This window comes from Coloeus monedula, assembly GCF_965178545.1.
Source record: "Coloeus monedula genome assembly, chromosome: 1".
In the NCBI taxonomy this organism is placed as follows: Eukaryota; Metazoa; Chordata; class Aves; order Passeriformes; family Corvidae; genus Coloeus; species Coloeus monedula.
In genome coordinates, this window is record NC_138781.1 from 157,447,427 (window position 1) to 157,468,515 (window position 21,089).

The 21,089-nt window shown below is 43.2% G+C and overlaps 1 protein-coding gene across 4 annotated transcripts in view; it reads right to left on the reverse strand.

Moving 5' to 3' along the window:
• Positions 1-21,089, reverse strand: part of TSNARE1 (t-SNARE domain containing 1) — a 461,526-nt gene that overhangs the window by 308,014 nt on the left and 132,423 nt on the right. For all 4 annotated transcript variants that reach the window (XM_082283165.1, XM_082283162.1, XM_082283164.1 and 1 more), the window contains exon 5: positions 2,680-2,757. In XM_082283165.1, the coding sequence (XP_082139291.1) occupies positions 2,680-2,757 (78 nt within the window). The remainder of the gene's footprint in view (positions 1-2,679; positions 2,758-21,089) is intronic.

The following is a 21,089-nucleotide window of genomic DNA, read 5'->3' on the forward strand; positions in this document are numbered from 1 at the left end:
GGCATTCAGCCAAAGCTTGGACTTGGAGATCTTGGAGGTCTTTCCCACCCTTAATGGTTCTATGACTCCATGATTCTATGATCTTTAGCACCCCAAGAGGGAGAAGAGCCTTTCAGGTGCGTGGTTTGATCTGCAAACACAGCAGGGAACCTGAAAAACCCCAGAGAGGCTGCAGAAAGCCAGGAAAAGGAGGGAAAGAGGAGCTGTGATGGGATTTATGAATTTGTAGGATGTTCAACATACCACACCTGGCACAAGAGGAGTAACCCCATCATCTGCTGAGCATCTGGAATGTAGATGCTCATTTCTTGCTCAGCCACTTTCATGGTGCTACACAAACAACAGCACTGACTTATTCTCCATCCTCCAAGTCAGAGCTTCCTGAGTTTCCTGAAGAGACTTTATGGTACAGAAAGAATCATGGTCATTCTTCCCCATTTTCTAACCCTCAAAAGTTCTTTACCTAAAGTGGATTAGCTCTGCCAGATCTTAGCAGTACACTCAGCAGCCTTCCCCTGAAAAGCTTTACCCACTTTTTTGGGGAAAGACTGTAAAAAATAAACTGGTTTTATCAGACAAAAAATACTATGGGTAGTGAACACAGCAACAACACTAGAGTATCTTATGGGTATTTCTTCAACCTGAAAGCACTTTAAAAGGCATTATAGATTCATAGATTCATAGATTTTAAAAGCCAGAGAGAGCAATTCTGATTATCCAATCTGATTTCCTCCCATAAAATTTTGTCCCATCACTCCCACATCAAGACTGTAGACTGCAGCTGGACTAAAGTGTATCTTGTAAAAAGACATTTGAATCTTGATTGAAAGGTTCGTGGCAAAGCCAAATCCATCGAGCCCCCTCCATAAGCAGTTCTAATGGCTGCTTATCCTCATGCAGAAGGATTGAATTTGTGTAGCTTTAATTCCTATCTCCTGATCTCCTTCTGTGTGAGAACGACAGATTAACGAGCCCCTTGATATCTATTTGATGTCTTTCCTCCTAGAGAGGTACTTACCACGATCGAGTCCTCTTAGATGTCTCAAACAGAAATTGGGATGGCACGAATTTTAAGGTCTGATTTTCAGACGTCAAACAGGTTTGGCTTTTCTCTGCACCCTCTCCATTTTTTGCAAAATAGTTTTAAGTATGGGCATTGTCATTACCTGTTTCACAGAGCATTCAATTCAGGCAGCTCTTAAGAAAAAACACATCATCACCATCTCAAGAGGAGAAATAACAGCAGCAGAGATTGTCAAACACGAATTGAAGGGGTTAATGCAATTCTAACAAAGAGTGAAAACAGAAATTGGGTTGTGGCATTTCAAAAGAGATGTGCCATTCACCTTTATGTTTTCTCAGCAGAAACTCCACCGTAGAAGGAGCTGTGATTAAAGCACAGGGACACATCAAGTCAGCCCTAACCCAGCCAGTTTGGGCAGGAACAGCACACACAGACTCATGAGTAGGTTGCACAACTTCAGTCTGAGCCCTCAGTTTGGAAGCAGAAGTGCTACTACCACTCACCACTGCCATTGTCAAATTAAAACTATTGGTGCTGGAGCAACAAAAAGTGGTGCTCATGCAGGTATTTCTGTGTGTTATGGTGTGTTTGTTCACCCGCCTGCAAGCCAAGGACCTGCGGCCACAGCTGGGAGGTTCAAGCTGCCACAGTGGCCATAATCCCTTTTTTACATGGGATGTGGGTCACCAATACAAGAGTCACCGAACCCTTGTAGTCATGGAAAAACTGGTGCTTGAATTTTCCTGGCAGATGGAGCATACACAACTCATCAAAAGTAAAGACAACTTTGTTTTAGAAGTTTTTAATTCCATCCTTCTTCTAACAAGGATACCCTGCTACAACAACTGGGGCTCCACCCCTGGGACACACTGGGGAATAATTACACAAATAAGGAGGCACTTAAATCCTTTCCCCACACCTAGGCCAGGCCTCTCTGTCACCCAAGACACAGAAAAAAACAGACACCAAAGCTGTCCAAAAAAGCGATTTCAAAGTCTTTCATAAAAACAGTTTAGATCCCTGTCTGACACTGGTGTATTTTAGAACTGGGGTACTATGGAATTACCTTCCATTCAGCAATGACAGTTCATATCTGTCTGCAAGATAAATTCTTCCAGCCTAACCCAACAAAACTGATGAGCCAGAGATTGTTCCAAAGGAAAGAAGACTGCACCTCTAGGGGCTGGGGAGCCATGAGGAGAAATAGCACCCCTTCCCAGCCTACAGAGTGAAGAACAGCAGAGTTTTGGTGCTGGTGTTTTTCTAAGGGAGACAGATGTTTTGCAAGCTCATGTGACAGGCTCTGAACACAGTAGTGTTGCAACATATTGGAAAATGAGCCTGGCTTGTTCCACCTTTCTGAGCTCTAACTCTCTATTGTAACAGATGACACAATTAAAAATAGAAAAAGGATGTGGTCTCAGCAAGGATTGGAATATATCTGTGCCTGTTGGATGGAACATATGGTGGAATATTTTTACATCTTATAAGGAGCTGTGTATTGGACATGTGCTGCTGCTTGTGAGATGCAGCAGCAGAAAAGCTGCATTAATATTTGCTCCCTGACAAGAGGAGCTGCCAGGGGCTGTATCCACGCACAGGAATCATCTGCAGGGCAGCACAGAACGCACCGGTTAACCTTTCATTTTACGCACCATTGGAGTTAATTCGGAAGACATTGGCTGAAGTCTCCTGAAAAAGTTCCTGCAGCTCGCTGGGATCAATCTGGGTGGCTGTGAAGAGAAAAACAGAAAAAAACTGTATTAATACTGGACACCACCAATCACTCTGAAAGGGGGATGGTGCTTTGAAAGGGGGAATGTAGGTTCCTCCTTGCTGCAGAAATTTAGCCCAGGTAGGGTGTTCTGATGCAGGTTTACACAGTGCCTGGTCATGGAATTTGCACTGGACAGACAAACCCAACACCACCAGGACAGAGAAGATGCTGCTGCAACACAGGGGGTGCAGCCCACATGGATTGACATGGCAATTGTAGGGATCATCAGCAATCAGAATAGAAATAATTCCACCTCATTTATGAAGTGGGAGTATCAGAACCATGACTGAACGAGAGACCACAGTGCCAAGTGATGGTCAACCAGCACTTCACAGAGCAGGAGGGCCCATGAGCAGGTCCTGCCTATGGAAAAGGGGAGGAAGAAATGAGCAGAGGGCACCTGCCCCGTGGGGTGAAAGCTCTTGGGGTGGTGATGCCATGAAGATTTTTTGCCTTTTCTTTTATACCCCTTTGTACCTTTTTACAACTTCTGTATTCTTACTGCTTTTTGCCTGCATTCTTGGACTTGTTTGTTCAGCCAGGAGAACAAACATTTTAGAAGCTTTTTGGGTAGAGGATAGTATGCCAGACCCCAAGGTCCTCTCCAGGACACATTCTGTAAACTAAGATAGAACCACCCAGGGGAAGGTTCCTTGGGGAGGGGGGCTCACTCGAGCTTCTCACTGGGGAATCTTTGATAGATGTGCTAATTAGTAAAACCTATAATGTTATACCCTATCTATGGTGGGTGTGCATTGAGGTGGGCATTGAGGTGCATTCAACCTGGCTGTGGTGCACCTAAGGATCCTTAAAATAAATACAAAGGTAAAATCCCTTTTTCCCTTCTAACCGTGTCTGACTCTTGATTTTAAGACCAAGAAAAGGCATCAGTAGGAGGGAGGTGGGAGCTCAGATGGGACCTCCACACATTCCTCTGCTAACCCCCAAGGGAGGCTCCTCTTCCTATTTCTACCTGATAGCTCAAGTGCAAGGGGCAATGAGTCAGTGCCAGGAATTTTTTCTGCTGATGCCCAGAAAATTTCTCACAATTTCATTTCCAAGGTCCACTTTAGCCAAGGTACTCAAATCTGCCCTGCAAAGAGAACACTGAAGTGAGGGTTTGAATATTTTGGGGTTTCAGGGTGGCAGGTGTAGGTAGAATTGTTTGGGATGGTTTTTGCCTTTTTTTTGTTGCAGTATTTTGTTTGTTTGTCTGTTTTAGGTATTTTTTTGCTTCTTTGTTTGCTTTGGTTTGTTTTGTGTTTTGTTTTTAACTTCATTTACCAACTTTAAAATCCCTGAAACAATTCCAACCTTCACACTTTCATCATCCCCAGAAAAGGAGTGATGTGATGTTGGACTGAGCTATATCAGAGAATCACAGAATCACAGAATGGTTTGGGTTGGAAGGGTCCTTCAAGACCATCTCCTTCCAACCCCCTGCCATGGGCAGGGACAACTTCCACTGGACCATGTTGCTCCATCCAACCTGGTCTTGAACACTTCCAGGGATGGGGCAGCCACAGCTTATCTGGGCAACCTGTGCCAGGGCCTCACCACCCTCACAGGGAAGAATTTATTCCTAATATGCAATCTAAATCTACCTTCCTTCAGCTTAACACTAATAACTCTGACTGTGTTAAGTTCATATTACAGAGAAAGGATATGTCACGAAAATAAGATTTAAACAAGCATTTCAATTTTGATTGGGCACAGTCACCAGAGAAACACTAATTTGTAACTATGTCTTTGGCACCAGTTTTATGGCAGCAGCTTTCCAGAAGATTTTCCCATGGTTTTCAGGCCTATTCTGCCTCCCACCTGTGTCAGCTTTTGTAGGGCTCCCAGAAGCTGCTTTACCTGAAACTTTGGTCACGTCCTAAAGCACCCCAGGGCTCCTCCACCCAACACAGCCCAACAGCCCCTGCTATTCCCCAGCTGTTCCTCTGAGGTGAAGCATCACAGATTCAAACAGGAGCTGAGATCAATTTCTTCCAGTCAGCAGACTGGAACTCTGACCTGCTCTTCATCCCTTAACCAGATTTCCCTAAGCTGCTAAAACACCCCACACCCAATCTGCACCTGGCAGAGCAGAAAGCCAGCGATGGAGCAAGGCAAAAATTAGGGAAATTGGGCAAACTGAGAAGCCTGCTGGATGCAGTGCTCAGGTTACAGCTGAGGATGCATCTCCCAGTGCTGGAGGAGCAGCTGCACACCCAGAGAGATGATTTTCCACTGCTTCTCACACTCACTGAGACAGTTCAGCCCTGTAACAGCTGTAAATAATATCATGGATCAGCCTGTCAGGATGACACAAATCCAGGGAATTGAATGGTGTTTAATCCAAATGCACAGGGCCTCATTGATAGAGATTTTCTCACTCTTCTCTTCCTGCAATTCCTCCTAAAACAACTGTCCCAGACACTCCTTTCCTTTGCTTTAGAGATGAGGCTGCAGAACAGCAGAAATTGGCGTGGGCTCCCCTGTCCCCCAGGAATGTCACTTGTTACTCACAAGATCCAGCTCTTATTAAATCACTGGCAAAAGAGCAGCACAGGATAAGATTTCTAGATCTTTACAGACTCTGATGACCCCCATTTTAGGAGGGGGGAAATCTTGGATTTCCAGGGTGCTAACATGTTCCAGAGAAAATTGATCTGCACATTTTGGGATAGAACTCATTTTGGATGGGTGGGTTTTTTTTTTTTTAGAGGAGGTGGGGAGGGTTTATTTAACTTCATTATTTCTATTCTTTCCTTAGAAACACTGAATTTACCTCAACAGATTTTTAGCCTGGCCCAGTAATCCTGACTCCATATGCACTGAGGTACTGGACAAAGCCGCAGATGAACCATGAAGCAACCAAACCAAGGGCTGGGAACTTCCTCAAGACCTCAGTTGTAATCACCCAGCTGGGAATCACCCAAATAATCCAGACTGCAGACTTCAGTGTGTTCCCATGTGGGGACACTCCTGCACAGCATCCAGCAGGTACCTCTGAGGTCTCATTTAAAACGCCAAAGTCACACCAAGACCAAAGACGAAATATCCCAAATGTTGCAAAAGGCAGGAGAAGCACCAATTTCACTGCACAGACTGTGCACACCTGAGAAAGAAACACCGAGCAACACTGGGAGTCCAGAGTTGTTCCATGAAGTTAAAAACTACCCAAAAATTCAGGCGCTAATTTGGGAGGGTGAGATTTATTTATATTTATTGGTGAGAGACCAATTTTCTTACCCTGTGCCACAATTCCCTAATGGAAAAGAGTCAAAATATAACAGGACAATGTGTGAGGACCATACTCTGGATAAATGGAAATACTTCATTTTTTAAGTCTCCATGTATTCACTGTAGTGAAGATTATTTATTCATTTAAATGAAAGAGGACTGTGAGGTTATGAACTCCCCCTCAAAGGCCTCTCAGTCCACACCTATCCAACAGCACCCACAATCACCCTCCCACCTAAAAAACTGCAAATTAAATCTAAAAAAAACCCCAACAAGGCAAATGAAACCTTTGTCCAAAATTTCCAAACAATACTTAGAAAATGCAATTGTTGGAGAATGTTTCTTTCTGAGGAAACTGAACTCTATCTGGCTTGCAGTTTCCTGCTTCTGGCCTTTTATTTCGTGTCACAGCATGCTGCCAGCTCTGGTTTTATTTTGTTTTTATTTTGCAAAAGAAAAGAAAATAGTAACAAGGAGGCTGTTTTAACTACTCCAATTTCAAGCTTCAACACATCAAGCTGAGATGTTGTAACTATTCATGGAGGATGCAGCAATTCAAGCAGACAAGCAGAACAATTTAGAAACAGCAGCGGAAAGCAAAGCAAAACCGCATCTGTACTACCAAGCCAAGGAAGAAAAACCCAGACTGAGAAGTAAAGTGGATGTGAAGTCTGATAAAAAATTAAACATCTTGATTACATCAAGTGAATACTTAAATATTAGGAGTCCCCAAGAAGGAGTAGGAGGTTTCTGATATGCATTAAATGATGTTATGCATTAAATACCCCGACACTAACAGAGTTCAGGGTCACAGCCGGGAAAAAATGACTTTTATTTACACTGTGGGTCCTCAAGGCTGTGAAGGTTTTGCAGTGGATGTGTTACAGAATCCCACACACAAATGGTTTCTCCTTTACTTCCTTAACTGGGCATTTCCAAAAAAAATTTTTTTCTGTTTCCATTTATTTTCCCCTTTTTTTTTTCCAGGAAAATCTCCTTGGATCCCAGGACAGCTCAACTTCCTCTGCAATCAGCTCAGCCTTCTCCCTGCCTAGCATACAGTGATGTCCTGCTATATTTATTGCTTTTGTATTTATTTTTATTCATAGAAATCATAGAATATTTGGGGTTGGAAGGGACCTTAAATATCACCTGTTCCTGCCACCGTGGGCAGGGACACCTTCCACCACACCAGGTCACTCAAAACCCCACTAATTCCTAAAGCAGCAGCAGCAGCAGCAGCAGCAGCTAACATTGGCATTTCTGATATTTGCCTATTTAATTCTTCTTTCCTTTGCCTGAAAAGCCCCACAGGCACCCAGGTTAAGTGCAATAGATGGAAAAAAGAGCTTTTCAATACCTGCTCTTCCAAAGCAAAGTGTGTCAATGCTGTGAATGGGATCTTGAGGAACTTTGTGATTTGGGTGTGGAGTTTTACCCCAGAAATTGCTTCCTCTAGGCAAAAAATCTGTGAGACTGCAGCAAGGTTAAATCCAGCCATGCAACATTGCCTCACACCCATCTGCTATGCAGGGCCGGCATCTTAGACCTCTGTGTTACCTGTCACACTCTGCATCAGCGCAAAAAAAGGAGGGGAAAAAAAAAGGAAAGAAAGAAAAAAAGAAAAAGGAAAACTGAATCATTGAATCATTTAGGTTGGAAAAGACCTTTGAATCCAACCATGAACCCAGCACTGCCAAATCCACCACTAAACCGTGTGCCTGAAGTGCCACATCTACACATCTTTCAAATACGTCCCAGGATGGTGACTCAGTCACTACCCCTGACAGCCTGTTCCATGCCTGACGACCCTTTCAGTGAAGAAATTGTTCCTAATATCCAATACAAACCTCACCTGGTGGATCTTGAGGCCATTTCCTCTTTTTTTCTACCACTTCCTCCTTGGGGGGAGTGACAGACCCCAGCCTGGCTGCAATCTCCTTTCAGGGAGTTTCAAGGAGTGGTCGAGAAGCTTAAAAATCCATGCAAGCCTTACATATGATTTTTGCAACCAGTGTAGCAGAGAACAGTCAGAGTTCATCACTTTCCATGATTCAGAGCAGTTATAATCTTTAATTCATCACAATTCTGTGAGATGCTCTGGATGAGGACTGGCCAGTGGAGGGATGTGGTGTCTGTTCTTGGAGCAAAATAGAACCCAGGGACACATGGGCTGCTTCCCCCAGTCCTGCTCAGGAGGGAGAAAATAGCTCTGCAGCACCTGGGCATCCCTGGGGCTCGCAGGCACTGGGACAGTCGACAGCTCCAAGCACCACCACCAGTGGCTTTGGTAAGGAAGGAGAAATCCCTGCAGGAATTTCTTTCAGTTCCTCTTCAAGACAAGCCAAATACGATGCCTGACCAGGCCTATAAGGTCTTGTCTTGAGTGATCTGGATATAATTAATGTCCAAAGGGAATTGCTGGAGGTCCAGGACAACACACATGGCAAAGGAACCCACATGAACATCCTTTTGCTTAATGTTAATGAAAAGCGCCCGTGTTTGCCACGTTAATCTTCCTTTCCTATTAATTATTTCACACTAATTTGGAGCTCCTAATGGCTTTTCTGCAGCCAGGTGAAGTCAATTGCCTCCCTGAACTCAATTTTGCAGCAAACTCAAAATAACCTAAAAGCTGCAGAGAAGAAGAAGCAGTAATTAAAGTAACGCCAGTAAAAAAGGGGAAAAGAGGAAAAACAGAACAAGAATTTGATCTTTCTACTTACAATACTTAATGTGGCTGTAGAAAAGCAACTCAGCACCCCAAATTGTCATGGATTTATCCCCAAAGCATCACCAAAAATTTTATCTGTGGTCTCCTTAAAGAAAGTCACAGATTTCCGATTTCCTGCAGCCTCTCTCCTTTGAAAGCTTTAACTGAAGTTACAGCATCGTTTTTGCCAAAGAAGCTCCCACAGAAAGTTACTTGGTCTCCAAACTCCTCTTTTGTACCATGAAACACCTGCAAGGAGTGAAAAGCAGGCAGGAAGCAGCCTGCCCACTCTGATTTCAAACCATCCACCCCAAATCCTCAGTTTACCTCTACCAATAAGGATCAAGCACCACCACACTCAGCCCTGTGACTCAACCCTTCCACAGCCCAGATGAGTGGATGAGTCTCACCCATCCAGCACTTTGCTCTTTCTCCAGGACCACTGGAGTCATTGGAAGGCTTCAATTCCCCTCTTTTCGTAGCATTATCCAAGAGAAGAATTCCTTATTGAAGATGGAGATCCACAAGAGCCATGTGCCTCTGGCACTGGGAAATGAACTCAAGGGAGAGGAAGAGATTGATTTCTGGCTGCTGGCCATACAGGAAAAGCAACTTGCTCTGGAGAAAAATGGTAAATTCATGCCTTTATTTTAGTTTTTTCCACAACAGTTGGCATAAAAATGAAAAGGTGGAAGAAAATGAAGGAGGCAAAGCAGGAAAAAGAGTAAAGACAAAGAAGAAAATTATGATGGGAATTAAAAAATGCTAAAGAAAACAGACAAGCAAGAATTAGTGGATGCACAGACACCTAAACACACCCCAGACAAGTCCTTTAGTCCCCAGTACTCAACAGCTTGCCAGGGTGTTCCTCCCTGTGGATTCTCTGGTGTCTGATCCCATGTTTCACACAGCCTTTGGTCTCTTCCACTGCCAGAACACTGTTTTGGTTTTCCACTGCCTTCCCATTTCATATAATCCACAGGAACCTTGATTCTCCTTATTGCCTCTGCTCTCCTGTTGAAACTGGTCAAGAAAAGCTTCAACAAACACCAGGACAGAAAGGATTGGCCCAGGGCGTATTTGAACAAAGTTCCTTTCCTCAAAACAAAGGGCTTAAAATAGAAAAGGAAATGGAAGAGAATGAAAGCAGCAGCATCATGTGTAATGTGAAGTTGCTCCTGGCATGCAAGCTCAGGAGGTTTTTATTTCCTGCTGATGAAATCTGAGTGAAATAAGGGATAAAGGAAAATGTAAGCAAAAATCACACTCATCAGGCAACATGATTTTCATCAGTGTTGGAGAACGTGAGGCTGTTTCACATGGAAAAGCTCTGAGACTCTTTGCTACAGATTTGTGAGGTGACGTTTTACAAAAGGCCTGGGCCTCCTCACCATGGCCACAGCACAAAGATGGGGCACCTATGGAATTACAGGCATAAAAATTGGGATGAAGCTGGTGTTTGCATCAATCCTCCCTCAAACCTCTTCTCACACAGCAGGGTCAGTGCATTAAAGAACTCAATTCCCTACGGGTTAACTCAAGGTCTCTGTTTGCATTAACACTCATAAACTCTTGTTCTTTTTTTCCTTTTTTAATCATCTTCCCCATTTGTCCAACTTCTCATGAATGTACAAAATACTTTTTTTTTTCTGGTTTTAGAAATGAAGCTTTACCTGAAGGCAAAATTCTCAGCTGGAAGAACTCCTTTCATCCCACTCATCTAAAAGGGAGAGGTGTAAGGTAGTAAAGTACCTGCCCCAAGGGAAAACCAAGAATCATAGAATTTATTGAGTTGAAACCCATAAGATCATTGAAGTCCAACTCCTGGTCCTGCACAGGACACTCCCAACAATCCCACAATGTGCCTGAGAGCATTGTCCAAAAGCTTCTTCACCTCAGACAGGCTTGGTGCTGGGACCACTTCTTTGGGGAGCCTGTTCCAGCACCCGACCACCCTCTGGATGAAGAACCTTTTGTTAATATCCAACCTAAACCTCCCCTGACACAACTTCAGGCCACTCCCTCACGTCCTGTCACTGGTCACCGGAGAGAAGAGATCAGTGCCTGCCCCTCCATTTCAGCCTTGCCCTACATAAGGACACTGCTCCCACCTTACTTCCCCACCAGATACACACCCAGAAGAATTATAGAAAAAATGAGAGTAAAAACAACACATCTACTTTCAGAGAATAGATTTTTTTTTTTTCTCTGAAAGTCCCACCACAGCTATAGCAAGTTGACCAGAGGAGACAGATTTCAAAATCTCTAAACCAAGTTAAGTTCAGGGCCTAAATTCAATGAGTGGATACGACCAAGGAGGTAAAGCAGGCAGGGAGAATCATTTCAGGTTGGTAAGGACCTCACCTAGGGTCTCATTTTTGTCTTGGGCTCTCTGAAATGGTTTCCATTCATAAACCTTTTCCAAGCCTCTAAATTTATGCTTAATTAACACATTCCCAGAGAAGCAACTGCAGTGCACAGTGTCCCCAGCACAAATGCTCCTGGTAGAGCTTGTAAGTTTTAACTGGAGCTCAGCATGAATCTTTCTTGGAAAAGCCTGTCAAATAAAATAAAAAAGAAGCTTTGAATATAGATACAATACATGTTTCTGAGAGAAACAATAAATACAGTGCCTATCCTAAGGAGAGTTTAGGAAGCCAAGGAACAAGGCTATTCAGGCAAAAGTTTCCCATGTAGCTGATGTCCAGGGAAGTGGAACCAAAACTTTGCAGCTTGGTGGCACAGGAGGCATTCCAAGGGACAGTCCAGACATGCAGCATTGTCCCTTATGGAATATGAGATGGTAAAGGGTGAGCATTAATTGCAGTGAAAGTCAACTTCAGAAATTGAAGAAGATACAAAATTTAGAAACTCTCTCCTTCATAACCTAGATGCACACAATTTCTGCACTTCCATTTAAATCAGCCAAGAGATGATTTTTGTCCTAAGCCACTTGGAAGGAGCATTAAACCCAGGAGTGCTTTGCCATATTCCCATCCTCCCCATGAGGGAAACTGTCCCATGCAATTCCAAACACAGCACCAAGTCCTCAGCCACAAAAATGTAAACCTGTGTGTACCCAAGGAGTGGTTCAAAGAGAGAAGGAAACACTAGGAAATGTTAGGAAACATTAGAGATTGATGAGGCACCAGCACAGGTTGCCAAGAGAAGCTATGGAAGCATCAGCCACAGAAGTGTTCAAGGAAAAGCTGGATGGGACTCTGAGCAACCTGGTCTAGTGGAAGGTGTCCCTGCTCATGGCAGGTGGGTTGGAAGAAGATGATTTTGAAGGTCCCATCCAACCAAAACCATTCTCTAGTTCTATGATTAATTATCTTTTTACAGTGCGATCAAGAGTCAATCTGATTTGCTTTGTATTATTTCTGGTTAAGATGTTTTTCTTCACTTTGGTTTCCTTCTTTAGCATATATGCCAGTAACAAACTGTTGAAGAAGAAAGGAAAAGACTCTCTAGTGAAGAGCACCTCACCTGGTGTGTCCAGGACAGCACAGACAGTGCCAGAGTCTCAGCTCAAGTAGGAGTCTGGCCAAGGAGATCTGCAATTCTGTTAAAATCACAAGAATCACAGAATGGTTTGGGTTGGAAGGGACTGTAAAGATCATCCAGTTCCAACCCTCTGCCATGGCCAGAGGAATGTGTTGACAACTCACTGTTCAGCTTTGCCAAACCACTTTGGATCCATCTTCCTGAGGGTACAGCTCCACCTTTCTCACAGCAGCAATAGTTAAAAACATCCTCCCAAACCCACCCACGTGGTATTAAGGAAATAAAAAGAAATATCCAAACTGTCCACCGAGAGAAGCAGCTGTTCCTAGAGCCAACCCTGAGACAAACACTCTGCCCCACCATGCACTGACTCTTGGCCAAGTGGAGAGGCTCCTCCTTGGTGAGCATCGCTTGTTCCATGCGCCCAGATGCGAGCAATTAACAGCCCTGCCCAAATTAGCTCCAGTTCTGATGGTGGATTTTGCAACTGAATGGCAAATCCATGACAAAAATCCTGGAAAGCATGTACAGTCTTGACAAAGAACAGAGAAATCTCAGCCAGGATCAGAAACAGCAGGAGAGAAAGCTGTTGGCATCAGGTGTCACCCCGAAGATGAGCTACACTGCGTAGTAAAAGGAAAGTGGTGAGATGAAGCGGAGATGCTGCTTCCAACTCATGATGGGGAGGAAAACACTCAACAAAACTCAAGAAAAAAAGCCCCAACCAACCAACAAACTTTGTTACATTACTACCCAAACAGTTTATTTTAATTTTTTATTAACAAGTTTAGTGCTTTTGAAAAAGCACTAGAAATACATCAGATATTTTCCCAGCAGTGAGTGACAGTTTGTGCTTCTAACTCTTTTCTTCTCAAGCTTGTTAAAGATGTTACAAAGCAACATCAGCCTTCAGTTCAAAACCTGATACTCTCTGTATCTGCATTAATGCTGACAGAAAAACCTGCTCTTATCCTATGCTCCTGCTTAGGCAGCAGGGAAAAAACTAACAGCAAAAAAACAACCAACATGGAAAAAATAAACCCCAAACACACTGCCTTCTAATTTCTACAAGAAAAACAGCAGCTCTCGTTGATTTAGTAGAAGGAAATGTCAAAGACTCACAAGGCTGTTACTAAAATAAAGAGCCCATCACTTCATGGGGACAACACAATGGTTAAAAGTGATCTGAAGGTCAGGCGAGGCTGGCAGCCCATGGGAAAGGAGCTGCTGGGATCCTCAGCCCTGTTCCACCTGCTCAAGCCTCTACAAAAATGAACAAAGTAATTCAGAGAACTCCCACTTTCACTGCAGGAATCCACACGGGCTGCGCTGCTCTTCTCCAGACAGGACAATTATGGAGAACGTTGATTTTCCGTGATGGTTAAATGCAAAACAGACTTGGATTTTAAGCAAAATTTTATGAAGAATAAATGCAGAGCAGAGCTGGGCAGTGGATTAAGAAGCTGCTAATTCTGGCAGTGTGGAAATTTTGGTTTTGGTTGGACAGTTTTACAATTAAGAGTTTTTCTCCATTTTTAAACAACAGGGAGACAAACTTTAAAAAGTTTTGCATAATTCTGATGTGTTACCATGACACAGTTAAATCCCTTTTAAACGAAACCAATAATTTTGGTGGGTTTTTTTCTTTTTAATTATTTTTGTTGGTAGTGGATTAGGATAGAGTTAAAAGGACAATTCATTTTTTATTGAAATAAATCAATGTACTGGAAAATACCAATTAATTTGTGAAATTTCCCTATCAAATCCTATTGCTTCTTGCTTTCCAAGATGGAAAGTCTAATCATGTTCCCTCCTTCATGCTCCAAAGCAGAAGCAAGCAATAAGGCAGTGTCTGCCTGTATTTTTAAAAGAATACCCAAGTTATTAAAAAAAAAAAAAAAGGCAATTTAAGGCAATTTGACAGTTTGTATCATTTTTTAATATTAATGCTGTATGAGGATATAAATAAAACCTGAGAGGAAAGCAAGTTTTGTTTGTACTGCCATATTCCTGGGATAGTCTGCAGTCCTGTGCTAATGCAAACACAAACAACAGCATCAACAGGATGTGAAAATGTAAAGGAATTGACTGGAAAAGCAAAGTGGAAATGATTAATCTTACACTTACTGCCTGAGCTGTTGGGACTGTAACGTGAAAACAGCCAGCAAAAAAGATGAAGAATCCAAATATTTTTGAAATGCCATTATTTAAAAATTTATTGGTAATATAAATCACAAAATACTGCTTTTATTTTTAAACTAGCAACTAATCAGCCTCTCTTCTGGCCTTATTAATGAACTCAGCGCTAATTGCCTTAGAAAATATCTTTTTAAAGATTCAGGCTATTAATGACAAAATGGAGATGACTTTTTTAGTTCTGATTAAGTTCATGTGATGCAAGGGAGTGGTATCAGAAAAATCAGCCCTGTGAACAAAAGAAAGAAACCTTAAAAATATTACCTTGCCACAGCTCTCCGGTTGAACAAACACATCCACTGGGATGGGAGACTGTGACTGCCTCATCCCTGGAATTGTCCAAGGCCAGGTTGGACGGGGCTTGGAGCAACCTGGGATGGTGGAAGGTGGCCCTGTCAATGGCAGGGGGTTGGAACTGGATGAGCTTTAAGGTCCCTTCCAACCCAAACCATTCCAGGTAAATGGGTATTTCTATACTCTTTTTAAATGTGATGTTGGACCCTCAAGCTCATCCCAGACTCAATATTTGTTGCAGCACAAGACTGATGAAGTTTGAGAGAAGAAAATGCCTTTTCTTCCCATTTCCTTCCTCTTCATAACTTCCTTCATAACTAAAATTTCAGGCCGTTTCAAGGACACAGAAGACAAATTGCTCCCACAGTAAGTAAATACAAAAATCTCAGAGAGACCTTGCAGTGCCATTGAGACCTGCATGAGGGGTTTTCACAAACTGAAAGCCCTGGAGAGATGAAGTGAGATCTGGGATGACAGGACAGCAGAAATGACTGAAACAGAGACAAAGTGCATGCAATGGACAATGGCAATGGAGCAATGCAACAGCTGGCATCCATCTATGGGAAAAAGAGCTTTGTGCATGGGTAGTATTGCACATGCTGGGGTAGATTTCCCAGCTCAGAGTAAAAGTTCCAATTGGTTCACCCTCCTCTTCTGGAGAGCTTCAATTCTCCAGAAAAAAAAAAAAAAAATAAAAATAGTAAGGTCATTTATCAGACATTCTAAAAAGAAATGAAAAAGGCTAATACACTCCTGGCCATTTATTGGTAATCTTTATCTACAAGTTTAAATAAGAAAACTATATTGCTAATTTATGCATAATACTTTATATACCTTTTCAGCATTTACTGAATGAAGGAAGGAAAATTACTTTTGTTTGCTTAAGATTAACCATAATATAAACCATCTGGCTCCAAGAATCAGCTCTTTTGGAAGAAATCATAAAACCTATACAGGGTTTTATAATCCATATGTACCAGACCCCTTACATTGTTCAGAATGATAAAGGGCCATCTGCCAGAGCTTCTGGAAGTCTCCTGGGTTTGGTTCTGTGGGACATTTTACGCAGATCTGATCATCCACAGCTTATGGGATCTGCAGCTGGTCAGCAGAGGTTGTAGCAATGGCCATAAAATGTTCCTTGTTACACAACTACTGCTGTAGTTATTCCCTGGAAAAGAAAAATTAGTAAGGAAGGGACAGGCTTATCTGCCTCTCCCTGGGATTCACATGGACCAAATTTTGATTTCTTAGACCCTGAGCAAGTTACTGGTGAGCCCTTGTATTGTTCATCACAGTGAAATGGTCAATGTGGGGAAATATTACAGAATTAGTCTTTTATTTTTTGTACAGAGAGGAACATTCACTCAGGAACAGACCCTCCCCATCTACCAAGGCAGGAGAGAAGAGAAGATCATCTTACTGCCAAATATTACATAAAACAAAAATTACTTTGCTGTTCCACAGATGATTGCAGGCATAAACACTGAGTTGTGGAATGATTTGGGTTGGAGGGGATGATAAATATCATCTCCTTTCAACCCCTTGCCACGGGCAGGGATACCTTCCACTAGACCAGGTTGCTCCAAGTCCTGTCCAACCTGGCCTTGAACAGTTCCAGCAGCCACAGTTTCTCTGGGCAACCTCTTCCAGTGCCTCAGAACCCTCACAGTAAAGAATTTCTTACTCATATCTAATCTAAAGACGTTCTCCCTTGTCTTCTACACACCCTTATCAAAAGTAAACTCACCGACCTGTTACTGTACAAGGAAACCTCTAACCCAGCACAGCAGCACAACCCTAAAAAGACAGAGCTAAAAAATAAAATTAAAATAAAAGAGAAGTTCATTAGAAGCTTATGCAAAGCTACAGAAATGTTTCTCTCTGTGTGATGTGATTTGGATGATGACCTTTACTCCCATACTTGCACAAAAAAAAAAAAAAAAGAAAAAAGATAAAAAAGGACTGTATGGGTGTCAGCATTTATTAGCCATTATTATATTACCCTCTGCACCTTTGTACAAGAAAGAATTTTTCTTCCTCATGGGTAAACCAGCAGCATTTACACTGCACTGGGGCTCAGCCCTCATGTTTCGGGGGACTGATCCATCCTCAGGGTCAACTGTGCCTTCAGCTGCAAGACAAAAAGTGGCTTTTTGCTGTTTAATGCAGCAGAACTTTCCTCTGTTTCTCATTCTCAGCATGAGTCATTAGATATCTGCGGATCAGATTTTGCTCTTCATCTTAATTGAAAAGACTCTATTATGTACTTGAACGCAGACTTTCTCCCTTTCTTTCAAAATAAAACTGAGACATGGCTTGAAGTATTTGCCTAAAAAAAAAAAAAAGAAAATTCCACGGTACTGTGATACTGATGAGTATAAGAAAGTGGAAGTGAAAGGAAACTGATGAAGAAAAGGCTGAATTAAATTTTTTAGACAACTGGTTTATTAGCTGAAGCATTCGGGTTTAGATCAACAGATACAAATGCCAAACCCAGTACGCTGGTTTCAGGTGGAAGTTGTATTTTCTTCCTCCCTTTACCATAGTTGAAGCAGCCCATTACAAGCTTTCAAAGGGAAATATTTTGACATTTTGAACTGAAATACTGTGTGTTCTCAAAATTTGCTCACATTAAAAAAACACAAATAGCAAGAAAATTAGGAAAAAAAAGAGGGTTTTCCCCAAATATTTCAGTCAGTTCAACTCTCCTTTTTTTTTTTTTTTTCATTTGCAGATAAGTTATAAACATAATTAGCAGCCACAAGGAAGAAAAACTTTAAAAGTAAATAAAAATAATTTACTTGTAATAATTCACCCTCCTGAGTAGCAGTATCACTGCTCATGCAAAGAGAAATGCATCAATGCATGTACAAGACACAGCAAAGAGGCGAAACCAAAACACATCTGAAAGGTTTTGTCTCCAAATGCAAAGCTCTGGTAGATGCGCAGCCTCTAGAGAAGTCAATCCTTTATTCCCTTTGGAAAATGTCAAGGAATCCCAAACTGAATAATCATTTAAGGGCTGAGGCAGTCATTCTATCAATAAATCAAAGAAATTCCATTTTTAACTATTTCATGTCCCTTTTCCTCCTGTAGCCTCTCTTCAAACATTCTTGCAAAGTGCTACAGGAATTTTCTGGCACTTATTCCATGACATGTGATAGAATCACAGAACCACTGAATGGTTTGGGTTGGAAGGGACCTTAAAGATCATCCAGGTCCAGCCCCCTGCCATGGGCAGGGACACCTTCCACTATCCCAGGTTGCTCCAAGCCCCGTCCAGCCTGGCCTTGGACATTTCCAGGGATGAGGCAGCCCCAGCTTCTCTGAGCATGTTGCTGTAGCTGAGGTCAAAGAACACCCATTCCCCCACACCTATTCCCTATCAAATGCCTATGGAAGAGTTAACACCTGATTTCCAGCACACCTACAACCATTCCCTTCTCTGCACACCTCTGTTAATAGTAAATCTGAACATGTGACCAGGGTGCTGCCAGCAATGGCTCTCTGGATTGTTGTTGACGCTGGGATTGCAATAAGAAAATATAATGTTCCAGCAGAAGGAACAGGACTGCTGCCAAATCCCTGCTCCACCACATTCTCTCGTGCTGGTTTTGCACCCACCAGCATTAAATGGTGGGGACAGCCTCTGGCTGGGGCAGGGGACTCGTTCACCCACGAGCCAATAGTGGCCACCTAATGGGGACCTATCTCAGATGTGAGTCTGGGGATACCCCATCCCTGGAAGTTGTGAGTGTCCCATCCCTGGAAGTGTTCACAGAGAGCTGGATGGGGATCTGGGCAACCTGGTCTAGTGGAAGGAATCCCTGTCCAAGGCAGGGGATTGGAGCGAGATGATCTTTAAAGTCTCTTCCAACCCAACCTATTCTATGATTTCTTTTACCTCTTTTTGCCTCTTTTTCCTTTTCCTCATTCCCTCATCCTGTCACTTACTTTTCCCACCCACCACTTTTGAAGTCAGCAGCAACTGCTGCCATGCAGAGCTCACAAAGCAGCTGAGGGAGACTGAGATGTCTCACATTCTTCCCTGGGAAAAATTCCCTCCTTGTTGCTTCTTAGGAAGAGAAGGTTGAGGCCAAAGGGTCCTCAAAACTGCCTCCCTCTCTGTTGCCAGGATGGTGCACCCCCAGTGCTTGTGTTCATCTGCAGCAAACTTCAGCCCATCCATCCATCTGGCCCTGCTTGAGTGGAGATCTTGGACTTTATGAAGTCGAGGTTCCTCCCAACCTTCCATCATTCTACAGCTCCTCAACAGACCCTTCCTCTTCTTCCTTAAAATAAATAGTTATGAAGATCCAAGGAGCAGGACTGCTATGATTTTCTAGTCAAAAGTTGGATTTGATGATCTCAGAGGTCTTTGCCAGCCTTGATGATCCTATGATTCCTTTGTGGTCATATCCTGCCTTTCTTCCTTCCAGCTCTCTGTGCAGAGGGGACAGGCACTGAACAGCAAAACAATCTGCAGGAAATGGGCTACACTGCTGCTCAAAAAGGTAAAATGGTGCTTCTCAGGGGCAACCATTGATCCTTAAGTGGTCAGAAGTTGCAACCCACAGGTTTTCCATCATGTTGCAGCTCCCAGGTGTTATCCCTGCACCAGCCCCACTGGGTAACCACAAGACAGATCATGTAGACTAGGTGGGACACATGGATCTACTGGGGAAGGAGATGCTTTGCAGGCCAATGACTCCACTGCTGGTCAGCATTGGTGAATGAAGTCCAGGAGAGCACAGAGAAAAACACATTGGGCATGCAAAAGTCATGGTAGTCAACTCCTCCTGAAAACAGAAAATATCTCCCGCTGGATTCAAAGACAATACATCCTGAAGCTCCTGAAGGCTTGTCAAGAAGGTGGGGATCACCCTGTAACACCCATCCAGGTCCAACAAGTTCACAGCCTATTTGGAAAGTTCATTGGGTGATTTCCCCCAAAACAGGTGGAAAGGGGAGTTTGGCAGCCTCACTCATTTTCATTTCCCACTCCCTGCACTTGCTAATTCCTCACTTGAGATGGTTTAACCTCCCCCAGAGATCTGAGGAGGTCAATCAGCACTTGTCCTCCAGTTCATTGTACCCAGCAGCCTGAGCAGTTAGCAGCAGTTCCTTTGAGTGAGTTGATTTTATCAGAAATTCCTGCTGCCACCTCCATGCATGCACAAATGCCGTCGAGGCTTCTATAATTAGAGCACACTGAGAGAGAAGCAATTTGTAAGGAGAATGACATCTCTAAAATGTGTCTTTCTCAGAAAGGTGCTGCCTGCATGACTGGGGGGAAAAGCTTGAATATTCAGGAGGAAATTCTCTGTACTGATGCCACTAGACATTAACTAGAAAACTAATTGGGTTTTTTCTCCGTGTCTAACAGTCCCAAGTCATAAAAAAAAGAAACAAAACCCCACATAGGCACACACAGGTGCAAGCTTGCGCACACCCCTCCGTCACCTGTGCTTAGTCAAAGACAAGATACACATAAAATAACCAAAATATCAGCCAACACGCTGAGCACTGTGACTGTGGATCTGTTTGCAGTGCAGAGGCACGAGACCTATGGGAACAAGCCTGGGGTAAATTCATACAGGTTGAGATTCATAACAGCAGAGCATGTGGTGCTTTGGACCATGCTGGTATTGATGTTGCTCCAGAGCAAGAGCATTTTGATCTACCAAACCCCATTCTACTTCTGTTCCCAGGTGTTTAAATGAGGCAAGATGAGCTTGGTGGGGAGTTGCATCCACCAACTGCTACTGGGTACTGGGGTTTTCAGTCTGGAGAAAAGGGGGCTCAGGGGAGACCTCATTGCTCTCCACAACTGCCTGAAGGGAGGTGTGGTGGTGAGGTGGGGGTTGGACTCTTCTCCCAGGAAATTGGTGATAGAACAACTGGAAACAGCCTCAAGCATCATCAAAGGAGGTTCAGATCAGATATTACAAAACATTTCTTCACCGAGAGTGGTTAAGCATTGGAACAGGCTGCCCAGGGCAGTGGTGGAGCCACCATCCCTGAAAGAGTTAAAAAAATAAGTCAACGTGGCCATGGTGGTATTCAGTTATAGGTTAGACTTGATAATCTTTGAGGTCTTTTCCAGCCTTATGGATTCCATGGTTGTGTGATCCCATAAAAATGTTCCCACCCACAGCCAACCCAAGGCTGTTTGCTGGTTTGGTGCAGCTAAAATGCCCCTGTACAACCCTGACTGGGGTCTCACCTGAGTCACGATGGCTCCTTTTGTGTCCCCTTCCCTCCCTGCAGACCCACAACAGGCAGACATGGCACCACAAAGCAGAACCACTCTGCTCTCTGGGCCACCACACGAGAGATTTGGA